Here is a 17,399-nt window from a genome sequence, read left to right as displayed (position 1 = left end):
TGGCATCTGAATGATTTATTTCAGCTGAGATTCAGCTATCCTATTTTATTTAGAAGTGCAGAGTGGTCCCATTGAAACAACCGTAAGAGTCATAATAGAATCTAGTTTTGAATTGCTAATGCTAGTGTTTGTTCATCACGATAATTAATTCTACATATAGTACTCAAATAGCAGTCTAAAAAAAACTGTTACTGGAATGAATATTATTTGTATAATTGAATACTTCTGTTTAACCAGTTTTAATGCAATGTCACTATCATTTTTAATTATTTGTTGCTCAAGCAGCAATTCTTCTTGCAGATAATGGAAATTATTGACATTTTGCGAAATTTAATAACTGAAGTTCTAACTTTTATCATGTGCTCAGTTTGTCTAGTCTTCCTCTCTGCCACTGATGCCTTAAGAAGTACTAACATCCTTGACTGATTGAGTTTGTAATCCATTTACTTACTTCTGATTCTGTGCTCAAGATTTAAAAATTCAGTTTCTTTTCATGCATTTAGCTGTTGTACAACACTGAATTAATGGTGTATAGTATTAGTTTAATATAAGAGCAATAAGGTGTTATTTTCCCTCTTTTCTTTTGTTGTCTTGAAATCCTCCTGCAACACATTTAACTTAGATGCAGTACATATATATTATATACATGAAATGATATTAAAGGCAAAAAAGGGCATGGTTTACCAAACTTGATCTTTGTGAAAATGTTTGAAATCTTTATCTGTGCCATCTGCAAGCCCTGAAGCAATCCATCATGGTGGATGAATGTCTCCCATGGATGCAGGAGCATTGTCCTCTGCAGTCTGCCGGGCTCCAAAGTAAATGTGTACCTTGACAGGCTGAAAAGAGGGCTTCTTTGGAATTTTTTTTTTTTTTTTTTTGTGGAACTGATTCTGCAAGAAATCAAACAGAAGCAGCTTACATTTCAACTGGTAGAAGAGACTGTTTAAAAGAGAAAAAATATGGTACAGGTAGATGTGTTTACTATCTTAAGTGGGTCTCTATATCACATTTATGGAGAGTCGCCTCAGACTTCACAGTGCTTTTAGAGTGCCCAGGTGAGAAATGCTTGACTGTTGCTTTCTCTGTCGTTGAAAACTTCTCAAGACTGTGAGAAGACCATTTTTATGATGCGTGTGTATATAAAACGTACTGACTGCAAGGAAAGAACTAGGCCACAGATGTACTTTTACAATACAGTTTTACTGGGAATATGTCTGTTTCTTTCTTTAGAATGTACGGGTAATAGATTGTCCACAGTCAAAGGTGCTTTCTGATGGTAACTTAAAGCAATTTAATGGTTACCTGTGGTCAAAAGGGAAAAGTTCTGCTCTGGACATTTGTTTTAATTGCTTTCCTTAGGCAGTAAGCAGCTGGATTGAAGCATCAAAAAGGCACCCCTTTGTTCTATGAGGAGAAACAAACAAACTAACTAAAAATCCCTTCCAGATTTACTCTCTAACTGTTTAATTTTGGAATCATTGAACTATTACCAACAGCACAAACTTGAGAAGAAATGGAAGGATGCATAAGGGGTGGATGATGAAGTGATGGGAAAAAGATGTAGACTACATGTATGTCTGTGTGTCATCAGGCAGAAGTCTTTGTTAGCTACCTAAATAAGGGGTGCTGCAGCTGATTTTTTAAAAAATGCAGTCTGTACCTTAAGAAGTGCACTTTTTTTAGTATTGGAACAGCTAGCTGATGACAGAGAGGTCATCAGATTTACTTCCATTCAGCCTTGCTATCACAGTACTGGGTCTATCCCACTAGATAAATTAGAGGGAAACACTAAGAGTGTAAGTTATAAATAGAAACCAAGAATTTAACGCATTTTAGATTAGTTGTTTACTTCAATGAAATATCTGTTACTCAAGTTTATCAAACAAGATAGAATAAACAATTCTTTCATGATGTTTTATTTCTTGTATACTAAGAAAAGTTAATTGATAAATCAATTTGCATTATTTGAATTTCTTCATCTCTCTTTTTTTTTCTCTCTCCGTCCCCTCTCTTCCCTTCTCCCCGGCCCCCACTTTCCCCATTTGCACAGCCTCCATCGAAGAGGAACCAACCTCAGCAGGTATGAAGAATTTATGATTACACATCAATCATAGTGACTGTAATTTGAGAGCTACCTTTTAAAAATATATATTTTGACCAGTTATATTTGTTATATTTGTCATAACACATGAAAAATATTCATATCAGTGTTGGGATCTTTTCTCTTCTGTCTGCTCCCCTTCCTTTTGGCTTTCTTTTTCTCAGTTCATAATCACTAGGAGATAGTCTTTGGTGAACATTTCCTTCAGTAATAACTCAAAATCTCCCCTGCCACTTGTATCTTCCTTCATATTTCTTTGTTGGTTAAGCTGGCACATGGGGCTTTATACAACAGGTTAGGTAAGATGTTATCAGGAATACAAAAAAAATAAGTTTTTGTGCTAGTTTTTTATTTGGTTTTATGCTGGTGAAGCTCAGTCAGCTGCATGATCTGCAACCCTCAAGACAGCATAGCTTGGGAACAAGGAGGGAAAGAAGGGCAAGGCAGAGGATGCAGAAGCATGCCGCTCAAAATAAACATTCAGCAAACTGTGGCATGGATATCTGCTCAGTGAACTTTTATTTCCATTGACAGACTGCCAAGTAGTGAGAACAGCTAACAACACAGTCATAAAAATTAGTTTAGGAGCTCTCTAAGAGACACAAACATGTAGTGCATATTCTATTGCAAAGATTAACTATTTCTAATTAATTGGCAATCCATTAGCTTGGGAGTATTTAAAGAAAAGGAAGACGTACCAGAGAAGAATGCTGCTAAACAGATTAACATATTTGAAATGGCATTAGGTTGTATAAACTTAGTGAGCTGAAACATCAGATGAATAGGGAGTTATTTTATAGTGGCTTGTTAAAAGAAGTAAAGGTCTCCAGAGGACCAAAGGAGAAAAGGTATGAAAAGTGAACAAAAAAGAGGAAAATGGCAATGAAGGATTTAATACTAACTGTTTACAACACTAACCTACAACTCGGGAGCAATATAAGTAATTAAGATACGGTGGAGGATAATAAATGAAAGGACTGAGAACAAAGCCACAAGTAGGATGTGAGAGGGGCAGAATAGTTAAGAATAGCACCGAACAGAGAAAGAAGCGAAAGGGAGTTTTCAACATGAGGACAGTAGTGGAAGAGAAGGAAAGCATGACTGTGGTGAGGAAAACCACTACAAAACAAAGAGAGGAAGAGCTTTAGAAAGAATAAGACTTAAACTCTTTTTTTCTTCAGAGATGTGTCAGTTTTGAAACTTTCATGGAAAATAGCTACTGCAGCTTTTTAATAGAAGAGTCTGTTATGAAAGGAGATACGTGGAGGTTATCTGTCCTCTATTTTAGATAGGAATGAAAGAAAAGCACCTTTTTTTTTTTTTTTTTTTTTTTTTTTTTGTCCTTGTGGAGCTTATGTAGGAATGCACATTTTGTAGAGAGACTTTGGAGGTATATATTAACGCATTGCAGTAATGTCCAGTACAATCTTGCTGTGGTTGTACACTGATAGTCATTCCTGTAGCAACCAGTGGAACATTTCATGAAGACAGAGCCTGCTTCCTTCCATTTTGAACAACACTGCAGTTTTTGGTGACAGCCCATGTCCATAAGCTCGCCAAACTAAAAAGACACATCAGCTGAAAATGCTGACGGGAGGGAAGTGAAATTTATAAAATTTCACATGGGCTCCACTACGGCTGTCTGCTAGGCTCACTAGCTGAAATTTCGTAGTTTGACAGAAGCCTACAAGTTCTATATTCAGCTTTTCTGGAACCCATGCCATTTGGAGTGCCAGAAAACAGAGTTGTACTCTTGCTTTCATACTCATTTAAGTAGTTTATTTTTATCCACCTCTAGCTGCTTTGTTTCACTGTGCCCTGTATCACTGCTTTAGTTATTTCTCCACATAATTCCTGTGTTCAGCAGAGCTCAGACAACAATTTACAATGAATGTCTTGAGCATTGTTCTATCACATAATCTTCCTAAACTTTCCTTTGAATTCATCCATTATCTGTTACATCTTTCACAGAAGTATTTTTTCAGGTGTTTTCCTCCAAGACTTTGTCATATATGTTCCAAACTCAATTTACTTAATTATGGTTGGTTCAATGAACTGCACCTAATTTTTGGTAATTATTTGTATTACTGTATTTTTCACACTTGCAGGGTTTGTTGACATCCAAAATATGTATCACAATTACTTGTGCAGTAATAGCTATAACATTATAAGTTTTTATATGAAAATTCTTAATGGAAACACAAGTGACCTTTTCATGTTAGTTATGCCATAAGAGGATGCTGCTTGCAATAGGGGTGTACATGTGGGATCTACACTGATACTGCAGTGCAGATAGATATACCCACATGGACAAATTATCAGCTAGAAATATAAAAACAAAGAGCACCAGAATGTTTTGTTCTCTGAATTGGAGAAATGAGCAAATGCCTCTAGCATCTACATCGTAAATTTGCAATATGAGACAAAACACATGTTTGTAAACATTTGTGCAAATAAATCTCAGCTTCTCAGACATTATGTTACAAGGAAGCATGACGAAATACCTGCAAAAGTTTTAATTTGTTATTTAATCTGGTTGTTTGACATAGATGCTTCACATCATTTGAATTTTCAGGAATTACTTTTGAAATAATTATTTTCTTTGAAGGCAAACAAACAAAAAAAGAATTTTAAGTGTTTTTGTTTTGTTTTGTTTTGTTTTGTTTTGTTTTGTTTTGTTTTGTTTTCCCCCAGGATTTATTTGAACTAGACTTCTCCTCTTCTCCTGTTTTTTTTGAGCTTTTTTCCCTATTTATAAGAAAATTTCCTCTTTAAAAAGGGTACCTTTGGGAAAACAGTTCTGATCTTTGCCTTGAGGAGCAAACTCTGGATCTTAAATTCCTCTGCTAGACAGTACTGGAGTATAATCCAATTCTCTATTTATATGAAACATGACAGTGAATAAAATAAGGCATGTATAAGTATAGATCTTCTTTTCTTTTTTTTTTTTTTTTAGAAATTTCATAAGATGAAAAAATTATTACCAGCACAGCTGTGCATATCTCGTTTTGAATCATCCTCAGCAAGGCATTTATATACAAAGTTAGTATATCTGAATAGTCCATTTAATTGTCAGTGCATAGTAGACCTGTCTGTCTTGTGAGCATGTGTTTAGGCTTGTGTTTGCTAAAGTGGAGCTTAAAGTACCTGTAGCGAAAGTGCAAGCTGAAAGCACAATATATATTTAAATATTAAAACACACTTTTGTTCCTGAAGAAGTCAAAATCAAAAGCAGCCAGTTGAATTAAAAGCAGGTGTGCAGTTTTAAATGTGGAGAGTGCACATGAGAATGAAGTTATACTTAAACCCATGTTACAAACATATTACATATTCTAACTTTTCCAGAGGAAAAATTATGAATAAAGTGTAATTGTTCTTCAACTAAATATTATTTATACCTTAAAATTTAATAACCAATACTAGGTCATCAGATGCTTTTTAATTTATAGCTCCTATTGATTTTACTTCAGTATCTGACCAGGCGTAATTGTTTTTAAAGTAAAAGATTAATGAATTTTTACAGGGTTGTTCTAATATAACTTATTTCTCAGATTGTATTGATTTCCATAAAGCTGTGTGTTCTGCTTAAAACAGATATTATTCCTCATAGTAGGAAGACAGTCATGAAAAGAAGATGCAGGGTTGCTGAAAAACAAGTAGAAAATGCATCCAAAGGAGGCACCTGGAGACTTTCTCAGAAATTTCAGGGGAATGTGGTCATCTTGAAGAGATGTGCTTCAGGCAGAAAGCAAAGTTCTCTCAGCTAGCAGATTTTGTTCTTTTCCCAAAAGAGCAGCCCATTTCATCCAACTTACAACATTTATCTGAATGTTGTTCAGACATTATTGTTATTCAGACATAATTAACTTCCCAATTCCAGTTCTGATCAGTATTGTCACTGGGGAGACAAGCAGGCAGTTCCAGCTGCAAGGCCCAGAATTTAGTTACTACAAGTACCTTCGACTGTCGCATAAATACTCTTAGGTAAGAATCTGTATTTATTATAACAATTGCAGGGGAGGAAAGATGAGAAAATTAACTGGAGGTAACATGTAATGTAGTAGTTTTCCAAACTATAACTTTACTTACTAAAAAATACACTGTAGAATAAATTGCAACTCACACTGCTTTTATGAAGATTGTGACCATTAGAGGAACATTTTATGAACATTATAACCTTTTAATTGACCTGTGGTTGGGATCAAAACTAGAATTTATGTTTTCTGTTTAATCAAAGAGATAAAATAGTACTATTTCCCATTCTCTGTTCTTGGGGTAGTGTTTAGCTTCTCTGCCACCTCCCCAAATAATCTCGTAGAAGTGAAGTGTCTAAAATTTTCTCTGACTGTTGTAGCCCCTAGAATGAACATAAATCATCTCATACATGTCCTGTGAGTATGTCTCTATAGGAATGGTATTTAATTGGGGTGAAATTCAGTGTCAGAATGTTTCAGTCTAAGCAACTAACTGTAATTATAAATCATTAAACATACTTCCTTTAAGACGAACCATACTCATGTTTTGCATGGTATTTAACCAAAGCAGGAACAAGGAGTTTTTTAAACATTCCTGAATGTTTCAATTAGTTTATTCTTACCCTTGTTCTGGGTAAGCAATGATCTAGATCTTTTTTTTTTTTTTTTCCATTTCATCTAAATATCTTTCTTTTTTGTTGTTGTTGTTATAGACATCTAAACACTCTTTGAACTACTTGTACATATCTGTTCATTTATTTTGCATTTCAGATCAGTTAAATAGTTTTACTGTCACAGAAGCTCATGAACCCTGTGAAAGAAAACTCTAGGAAAACCTAGGGATAGTTCTCATGGAGATTTTTTTCCATGTGGCATGAGTCTTTAAAGTCTGTTGTATAGCTAAAAGGAGGTTGCTTTGCTGAAAACTGTTTTTAAGCCTAGTGTATGGATGTCCTGCTATTTGAATCTTTGCGTCTCAGAAAAGCTTCCCTGTGATTTAATGTATTCTCCCCTTTCATCAAGGAGTCTGGAATTATTTCTAAAGCTATCAAAGAGTAAATCTTCCAAGACAAGATGAGAGATGATGCAGCTTAACATGCGGCACTTTGTTTGCTTGCATTTACACTGTGACTTTTGAATGAAGTAAAAAATATGTGCCCTTTTAAGATCATAACTTAACTGAATACATTCCTTGTTTTTGTTGTCATTGATTTAAGTCTTGTGTTTTAGATAACTGGCATTTGTGTCTTCGTATTCCATCTATATAAGATATGCAAATGTTTTTAGACTTTCATGATAATAAAAGTTATTTAAGAGTTTGAATTTATTGTTTTAATGAAATGTTGGCATTGAAGAGACTCAGTATATGACAGGAAGTTCTTCTTCAAAGACATTGGTAGAAAACAATCCATACAACAACTTTGTGGCACAATATGTAAATGAACAGATGGTTGTATCACCATATCATCATATCTATGTGCAACTACTATTTGCAGTCTTTTTTTTCCCATGGAAAGTAGCATTGCTCTTCAACAGCGTTCTGTGATTTTAATCTGTTCCCTTCCATAGAATTTCAATTTATATAAAACTTACTTAAGCCTTTTAGAAAGGGAAAACCAGTTTTGAGAAACAACAAGGTTTGAAAATGCCATGGAAAATTAAGAAACGGACTTGTATTGGACAGGTTTGCTGTCTCTAGAATGAAGTTTAGCTTGAAAAAAAAAAAAATGCAAAAGAAAGTACAATATTCCAGGAAAAAAAAAAAAAAAAAAAAGAGAGAGAGATAGAGAGAGAACATCTAACTAATTAAACTTTGCACATAAGTGAGTTCAAAGGGTTCCATAATACACAAGGACACAGAAGCTTCCAGAAGCTCAAGATTCCTGCCTATTACAAATCAGCTCAAATCACCATTAGAAAGACTACTAGGATAAATCTGGTAAATGTATATAGATTGAAATACAATGAGGAAAAGAGTCTAAATATAGACATATATAAAATATCTGTCTTTTACATCTAAATCTAAAATATCTAAAAACACACACATATTTATATATGTAATGGATATTAAGAATGTAATACCAATTAGTAGAAGCAGCGATTACAAGTAGTAGAAAGAGTATTTGAAACAGGAAAAAGTAGCAGCAGATATGATTTGGGAATAATTATAATCTCAACAAACTCATCAATGATTCTATCTCAGTGAACATACTTACAGATTACAAATTTATCAAGACAATAACAGCTTTTTTTTCCTTTTTCTTTTTCCTTTTTTCCTTTTCCTTTTTTTTTCTTTTTTCTTTTTTCTTTTTTTTTTTTCTTTTTTTCCTTTTTATTTTTTTTTTATTTTTTTCTGTTCGGAAAACCTCAGGTTTATTTAGCTATTAAAAATGGTGCTTTGTTTCTGCCCCAGGTGCCTTGTTTATAAGAGGACTTTTAAAGCAGGTGTTGTAGCACCAAAGTATATTGTCTTAATGTATGCCTTGTAACTTGTTTGCAGAATAAGAAGCTATGGATCAGTCATTGTGTTTGAAAAAATAAAATGATGGGAAAAAAAAAAAAAAAAAAAAAAAAAAAAAAAAAAAAAAGAAAAAAGTAATTAAAAGTAATTTTAATTTATTTTAACCAATAGTTATTTAGCAACTTTCTTCCTGGACACTCTCACTGTAGAGAGCATATTGCATTTCCTATTAGATTTCTGCAGTGACTATGGACTTTTGTTTTCTCATTTACCTGCTTTCTAGGTTTCTCTCTTTTATTCACATTGACATTTAAATGAATTTGGCTTAGACTAGTAGCGTATTAGGAAGCAACACCATGGCCTTTTGGAGCTCCATTCTCTTCCTGGGGCTGTCCCTTGACTCAGTGAGACCCTCACTGTGTGAGTTGATCATGGAGGTTTCTAACCTAGAAGCTGTTCTTGTCAGTGGCATGGCAAGGCAGGGCAAAACCAGCATCTACTTCCACTTACTATAGTGCACAATAGAAAGGAAATTATGTACTCGTGTTAAAATATGCCTGTGTCTTGAGTTCCCCTTTTGGACTTGTGTAAATGGACAGAGTAGAGGCAGTAAAGAAGCATATTTGTTGTGTGTTTGCCAGGCGTAATTGCTAAGCATTACTAATCTGTTCATTTAAAACCAATATACAATCTTATTTTAGTGATAAATGTAATTCTTTATTATTTTTCTGGTGAAATTACTGAATCTCCAGAAATAACATTGCTAAGAGTTTATAATAAATAAATAATATAATAAATAAATAATATAATAAATAAATAAATATATGAATGAATTCATATTGGAAAAGAGTTGCAAATATGTGAACTGAATTCTGTCCCCCACCCAGAAAAAAAAAAAAAAAAAGTTTTTTCTGAATTACCATTTTTGATAGATTTCAAGCCATATACATAAAATTAGCAAAATCCCCATGTTACCCTAGTCATAATTCATTTTTATTTTAGAGTAAATTCATAACTCTAAATTATAATTTTTTTGATTTCTCTTAACTATTTGTGGTGGAAGATGGGAAGTTTCTACTTAGCTCCATTTTAGCTAGCTATACGTTAGATTGTTTAGAATATTAGATACAGCTTTTGCTTGGACAGAGAAATAATGTAGTCAGTTTTTCAGTGCCTTTCCTTCCTTCACATCAGCAAATGTTTTTACCTTTCGGTGCTGTAAAGGTGCATTCATCAAAGAGTTAAAGAGATCCACGTGGTTCAAGTAACAGGCTGCTGATTTTTAGACAACTTCATTATGACTTCAAGTGAAAAAGATCTGAAATCACTGCACAAGCCTGTCTGAATTTAAGAAACAATTGGACTGTGCACTTAGTCACATGGTCTAAAATTCTGAGCACACCTGTGCGTGCCAGAAGTTGGACTTGATGATCCTTATGAGTCCCTTCCAACTCGGGATATTCTATGACTCTATGATTCTATGAAATCTTGCTTACATTTATGTTTCCATATGAAAAACAGCTTATGTTTCTATAGGTTAATTATACATATATTTGCCTTAACTCTATTTGACTGAGTGTGGGTATGAAACTGGATTTCACAAAGGGCATCTCTTCTTGAAAATAGTGCCCTAATGATCATTTATTTATGATGATGCATTTATTGCAAAAATTTGAGACTGTAACACCTTTGATCAGGAAGGAAAAAACAAAATATGCACATGTCCATAGTTTACTGACAAGAAACTTCCCAGAAAGTTGATGGGATATTTAATCTGCTTACTCTCACCCTCAGATTCTCAAAAATGCATCTAGCTTATTTGCAAAGATTTTAATTTATCATCCACTGTACAGCAGAGTCCAGCATGTTGTAGTTTTGTGGCAGTTTGCTCCCAGGCTGTATTCTGGGGCACAGTAATTCTGCTGTGGTATGCAGAGCTATTCTGTTTTGCACATTTTGAAGAGGAAAACTATCTTTCCATATTATTGTAAGGGAAAGGATTTGCCAGTCCCCCGGGGTCTGTAAGGGAGCTTTACTTTCTTGCTTACTTACACACTCATAAAAATCTTTTCTTTCTCTTCTTGTACTGCATACTTTCTTTTTCAGTGCCTGAAGCTAACTTGTTAATTATTTTTCCATATATCCCAAGCAAAATGTAGACTAAGTCAGAACATGATATAAAGGTCATTTTGAACCCTATTCTGATGGAAATTAGGCTTATGCAGTAAAAATAGCCCTAGATTCCAGGTGGCACTGAAGGCCATCACAGTAGTCTGACACATTTAAAAGCTGGAAATCTTGCTTAAGTCAGAAATGGAAATTAGGTAGTATTTTCAGCCTATCCCTTAGCAAATGTTTGTCCATATATCATAAAAATATCTCAGTTTGGCAACATAGCTACATTCTTTCCAGGAGTAGACAAAAAGTGTGCTTGGAGGTCGCTATTTGCCTGCAGTGCTGGCAGCTGTCTGAGAAACTCATACATGTGCATTTTCCATAATCTGCATAGTTTTAGAGGATGGTATTTTTGGTGAGGACACAACATTCATCCCAATGTACAAATACAACATAGTATCCCATAAATGTACTATTGTTTTGTCATGAACATTTCCGGTAGGTCGCTTATCACTTTCCTGAAGTGTGAGATGGAAGTTTTCCATGCTAGGCACCTGCCTCAGGCCGAACTCAGCTCAAGACATTTCACAGTTTCTCACAGTGAGGTTAAGGAAGAACAAGTTCTCCTGACCATTGTAATTCTTACAGCTATTCTGCTCAGAAACACTTCTGCTCCAGTGCTGGGGAGCAGGGGCATGCTGTTTCATAGCACGGTGTCAGAGAGAGCTTTTATTCCTGCTGAGAAGTCCACAGGGTCAGCCAGGAGGCAGTGAGTTCACACTCCATTCTCAGAGACAACCCCTAACCCTAACAGAGTTGAGAAGTCCAGCATTGGCAAACCAGCAGTGCATAAGCTCTTTGAAGGCAGATGCAGTCAAGTCTGCCATACTAACTACCAATGTATCTCTGGAGCAATGAGGGCAAGGAGCAGAAGAGGTGGAGGTGATGCCCTGGAAGGGAAACACCCTTTCCTCAGGCTCCAGCACTGTCAGCATGTTGTATCCATACCGAGACTGCACTAACAGGGTAGCTTTACTTAGATGCTGTTCGATCTGGGAACGAGTATACCCCAAGAAGAGGTTTCATAGGTGTCTAGACCCTTCTTAGAGGTGAAGCATACAGAAAATATGGCAAAACACTGTGGCAGGGAACAGATACAGACAACAGATAGTACAAAATCCTCTCCTGTTAGAACACATAGATTTTCATCTGAGAAGTGATGGAAACCAAGACAAAGAATTGCCAAGGGAGAAGGGAATTGACAGGCTAAGATTTGTGATTAATCAGCAGTGCACAGTCACTGAGTGAGTGGGTCTGAATAGGGGCATTCAATGGGATGGCTGCATTGGGATGACCTGCATTGGGCTGGGTGCTGTTGAAAGAGATCCAGATGAAAGTAGACTCTTCCCTAATGCCATTTATCTCATAGAGCTACCATTCCATTGGATTAGTTCCTTATCTGCTCTGTAATATCATGCATGCTCTGGTGGGAAGAATTTGGTAGAAACATATAGCCAGAGCTAGAGTTAAAGAAAGGAAAAAAAAAAAAAAAGCCAGAAACAAACAATAACACAAACTCGGTCCTCTTCAGTGAGAAGCTGTAATTAAATTTGATTAAAGCAATCAAGAAATCCTAGCCAGGAATCAGACGTGTGGAAAAGAGGGGAAAAAAAAAAAAAAAAAAAACACGAAAGCAAAACAAACATTAGTACTGGTTGGTTGAGGATTTGGTTGAGATTACCAAGATTGATGCAAAGGACTCTGCTCAAAAACAGAATCTGAAAGAGGGTTATTTTCTGTATATTTTGGTTTTAAACTGTGTCTTATGCCCATCTTTAAAGCACTGAATTGACTGTGCAAATATAAAGAGTACTGGGGAGGAAATTTTGCTCATTTTCTGTTCGGTGCAGATTTAAGTGGCTTTCATTTACTAAGGCTTTGTATTACACATGCAGCCAGAAGGATAAAAGAAGTATTGAATTATGACCCATTTGCAGAGTGACTGGCCCCGCAGAAAGATTATACATGATAACAATGTTAAAGACTGTAAAGTAAGTGAGCTCTTAAAGATTCTAAATGCACTTTGCACAGACAGCTACTCAGGCCCATTCATGGTAGACACTGTAACCCAAATAATGTTCATTAGTGTAAGGCTTTAGTGGCATCTAACATATTATGGTTGCCAGTTCTTCCATACATACAAATTTTAACTGCTCACTCTTGGCAGTTATGCATTTGACACTAGACTGTGCTGTTGTGGTTTTACCCAGCTGGGCAGCTGAGCTCCACCATAACCTCTCTCTCACTTCCCTCCTCAAAGGGAAAAGGGGAGAAAATATGATGGAAAGGGCTCAAGGGTTGAGATAAGGACAGGGAGGTCATTCAACAATTATTGTCACAGGCAAAACAGACACAGCATAGGGAGATTAGAGAAATTTATTACCTATTACTAACAAGCTAGACACGTGAGAAACAAAGAAAACAAATTAATTACACCTTTTCTCCATCCACCCTCTTTCACCTCCTCCCCCTGAAGCAGTGCAGGGAAACGGGGAATGGGGGCTGTGGTCAGTCCCTGACACTTCATCTCCTGATATCTTTGACAGCAGTGCAGTAACAGTTTAGGTAGAAGCCTGGTTTCCTCTGAAAGAATGAGGAATTCAGTATTATGCAGTTTTTGAAGTCAAAGAGAAACATAAACCTGCAGAAGACAAGTCATCCAGGTTAGTCAGATATTTGAGAGAGCAATTATTACCCCATTTTCCTCTGTTAAATATGGAAGGAGTGTACATGATTTGTACATGATTTGTACATGATTTCATTTTGGAAAAAAAAATAAAATCTGAAATTAAAAAGTCCTATTCCTATTTCTAGAGGAAGGACCCAAAAGTGGGTTGTAAAATTGTGTAGCCCAATATGATGGTGTATATGCATACATAAGCATGCACACGTACTTGTCATGGTTTAACCCGGCCTGCAGCTAAACACCACGCAGCCGTTCGCTCACCCTCCCCCTCCCTCTCTGGGACGGGGGAGAGAAATGGAAAGTGAAGCCCGTGAGTTGAGATAAAGACAGTTTAATAAGACAGGAAAATAATAATAACAAAAATAATAACAACAATTATAATAATAATAATACAATGGTGATAATAGGAAAGTAATAATAATATGTACAAACAAGTGATGCACAGTGCAATTGCTCACCACCCGCAGACCGATGCCCAGCCTAACCCCGAGCAGTCCGGCCCCCTCCCCCCGGCTAGCCACCTCTATCTATTGTTTAGCATGACGTCAGATGGTATGGAATACCCCTTTGGCTAGTTTGGGTCACCTGTCCTGGGTCTGTCCCCTCCCAGCTCTTACTGCACCCCCAGCCTGCCTGTTGGCAGGACAGAGCAAAAGGCTGAGGTGTCCTTGGCTTGGTATAAGCACTGCTCTGCAACAATTAAAACATCGGGGTGTTAGCAGCACTGTTCTCATCCTAAGCCAAAACACAGCATTCCACCAGCTACTAGGAAGAAAATTAATTCTGTTCTAACTGAAACCAGGACAGTACTAAATTTCTCCTGAGCTTTTTAGGACTTTCCATTTTTTAAAGCTATTGATTTTCTATATTTGTTTTTTTGGTGGGTTTTTGTTTGTCTGTTGGTCTTCTTTTTTGTTTGTTTTTCTTCATATTCATTTTTTATATCTCCTCCCAGAATATACATTTAACGCATTGAACATTCTGTGCTTCACAGACTTTATGCTCACAAAAAGCTAGGTCCATATAGTTTTACTTCACTCATGCAAGTTTTTCAAGATAAGTCTGTAAATAGTTATATTTGTATAAAATAAGAATGGCTACGATGAGATCCCATGAAATCTAATGATGTTTGAGGTAGAGGCTGTACACTTTTTGTGCTGACTCAATTTTTTTATATGCCATTTATAGATTCTGTGCAAAGTTAACCATTGTGAATCTTGAAAGTGCTCTATTATAACATTGATAAAATTGTTGTGCACTAGCATCATGTTGGAAGAAGGGCATAACCAAGAAAAATTGGAGGAAAAACCTTAATTTGAAAATATCTTAAGACCAATAAATACAGAAACAGTATGCCCCTATGTGTTAGTATTATTCCTCCATATGTTATTATATTTACAGCAAAGGAAAAAATCATGATAAGTTTAATCATTTGTCTTGATATACGTTTCTTTGAGTAACTTTTCCTACTGATTCATTTCTCTCATTCTTAAATAAAAATATTTTCTACCTCTTATTAGCTGCAGTTTAAAAAAAGTCAAACAAACAAACAAGTCTATGGTGATTCATGGTAATCTTGCACAACGTCACAATCACAGTTTGTAATATTGGAGCATAGGTTGTGTTATATGAATTATAGTTCTGTTTCAGTTTATAAAGAGGAAAGATTTGTAGATACAGGTAGCATATTTTATTAAATTAGCTGATGTGATTAGGTGAAATAGACGTATTCAGACATTCAGGTTGTTGTTTTTTTTTTTCAAGTTTGGAACAACAGTATTGTATTGATCATGATCATGGATATGTATAATACCATTACACTGCTGTGGATTTGTCATGCATCAAAGCTCAGGAAGTATTTAAATTGACGGATAATGGAATTATCTGCAAATGGAATTAAGTGCCCTGGAGGACGAAGAGCAGCATTTAAAATAGAGCTGAGTTTTTGATTTTTTTTCTCCATCTTGTCCTTCTTACTGTGAATCTCTGTCTCATCAACTACTCATCTGAAGCCCAGTTTCCATCCAAATGAATTTGTTCCTGCATTGCACTGTAGTTGCTGTTCCTCTGCATAAGACTAATGCTCCCCAAACACACACCAAGCAAAAAATCCCAGCTGTCCCCAAATGTTTTGATTCTCGCTTTGGTTGGTACTAGTTGCCAGTAAGGACTAAATGATTGGACTGTCTGAATATCCTTTTCACTGAGGTGTTGAAACATTTAAGTCTATACTAGCTTTAATGGAAAAAATATATATATATATTAACTTTGACCAAGAATAAACAACTCTCTGTAAAATGTATAATTGTAGCAACATTATAGGTGACATCCAGATTTAGTTCCTATTATATAGAGAACAAAAATGGTTTTAGGGGAGTAGAAATATCATGCAAAAACATTATCAAATTTTCTCCATCATGAACATGTGGATTTCCGCAGGTATGCAGCAGTTTCTTAGACCTTCTTTTACAATAACAAGTATCTGCCACTTCATTCACATCTAATAATTCTCATTATTGTTCTAGTTGGTTGGCTTTCCATATGCTAATGACCATTTGCCAGAGCCGAGACCTCTTTTTTTTCTTTTCTCTTACAAATTGAATAGATTCTTTTCTTGTATATTCTTTTGAAGCCTTTACTATTTCAATTAAAATGCATTTAATTCCTCCTGTAAGTCTTTCAGATAAACAATGTATAACCTCAGAACATGAATGCCCATTATTAGTCTTAAAGGAAGAATGACACGTAGTATTCAGCCATATTCTGCATTATCATGTAATTTTATTTATACAATTATAGTGTTTCAAAATACTGTTTTGGAAACAACTGATATTTTCCCTTTTCTGGTACGTATGTAAAACTGTTGATTTCAGTAATACTCGATATAATTAAATACTGTGTGACTTCAGAAAACTGGTAAAAACTTTTACATAAGCTTCATTGTTCTGTAAAGTAATAAAGCCAAATGGGAATTATCAGTAGGAGTGGGAGTGGTGATAAGTAAAACAGCTAAAGCTTTCACAGCCCAGTCCAGAAGTGTGTGTTCATCACTTATTCAAGACACAACTTCCATTGGCTGCCATGGGAGTTGAGCTTGTATGACAACTGTTCTGATAAAATTAACAATTACAAAAATGTAACATGCTCCCATGAATGCCTACTTGTTTATTACTAAAAATGTTAAAATGAATTGCACCTTTATAAATTTTAGAAATTACTTGAATTGTGATAAACAGGCTGAGAAAATATTTGAAATACTGAAATGGATAGCTGCAATGAAGAAGTCGTAGGCCAAGAACAAAAAGCTGTGGATTTAAGCTTATGTATTTACTTTGCCTAGAATACCATATTTTAACAATTAGTGGCAGATCGATCACGAACTGTTCAGCAATATTACAAGTCTTTCACCACCACAGACTATCCTGAGTTGGAAGGGACCCAGGAGGATCACCAAGCCCAATTCCTGGCTCCGCAGTGGACCAACCCAAAATCAAAACAAATGTCTGAGAGTGTTGTCGAATGCTTCTTGAACTCCAGCAGGCTTGGTGCAGTGACCACTGCACTGGGGAAGACTTTGTTACAGTTACTCATGAATTCCATTAGTTTCAAGCTTTTTACAGAATTCAGACCCTTAAAACAATCCTTTTCATTTTTCTGAACCACAGAACAGCATTAAGTAATGTATATACACTAAGGAAAAATGTGATAGTCATTCAATATTTAAATCTTAATCTTTCTGTATTGACCTAGAATTTCTCAATTTTTTATTTTTTTTAATCCAGCCACCTAGAACAGAAAACCAGTCTAACAATTTTTATCTGTAAGACAATAGTACGGGGCATTTTTTTGAAACAAAACACAAATCAATGATTCTGTAAGTCAGCATTTGGCTTTAGCCTCCCTAGAACAGGGACAAAAGGTTCAATATAATTTACTTGTCATCTACTCTTGCTTCTCTAAATGCTTGGTTGCAGAATAAAGGCAGTGCATTGTAACTTA

At 35.5% G+C, this 17,399-nt stretch overlaps 1 protein-coding gene across 2 annotated transcripts in view; it reads left to right on the top strand.

Moving 5' to 3' along the window:
- The window catches only part of EDIL3 (EGF like repeats and discoidin domains 3), a 268,921-nt gene that overhangs the window by 105,464 nt on the left and 146,058 nt on the right, over positions 1–17,399 (top strand). Inside the window, exon 3 of one of the 2 annotated variants that reach the window (XM_084503481.1) lies at positions 2,054–2,083. The exons of the other annotated variant lie outside the window; for it this stretch is intronic. Within the exon in view, the coding sequence (XP_084359607.1) occupies positions 2,054–2,083 (30 nt within the window). The remainder of the gene's footprint in view (positions 1–2,053; positions 2,084–17,399) is intronic. 2 annotated transcript variants of the gene reach the window in all.

This window comes from Aythya ferina (genome assembly GCF_964211825.1).
Source record: "Aythya ferina genome assembly, chromosome: Z".
Taxonomy (NCBI): Eukaryota; Metazoa; Chordata; class Aves; order Anseriformes; family Anatidae; genus Aythya; species Aythya ferina.
Note: the sequence above shows the minus strand (reverse complement) of the source record. Positions and strands in the feature narration are given on the sequence as shown.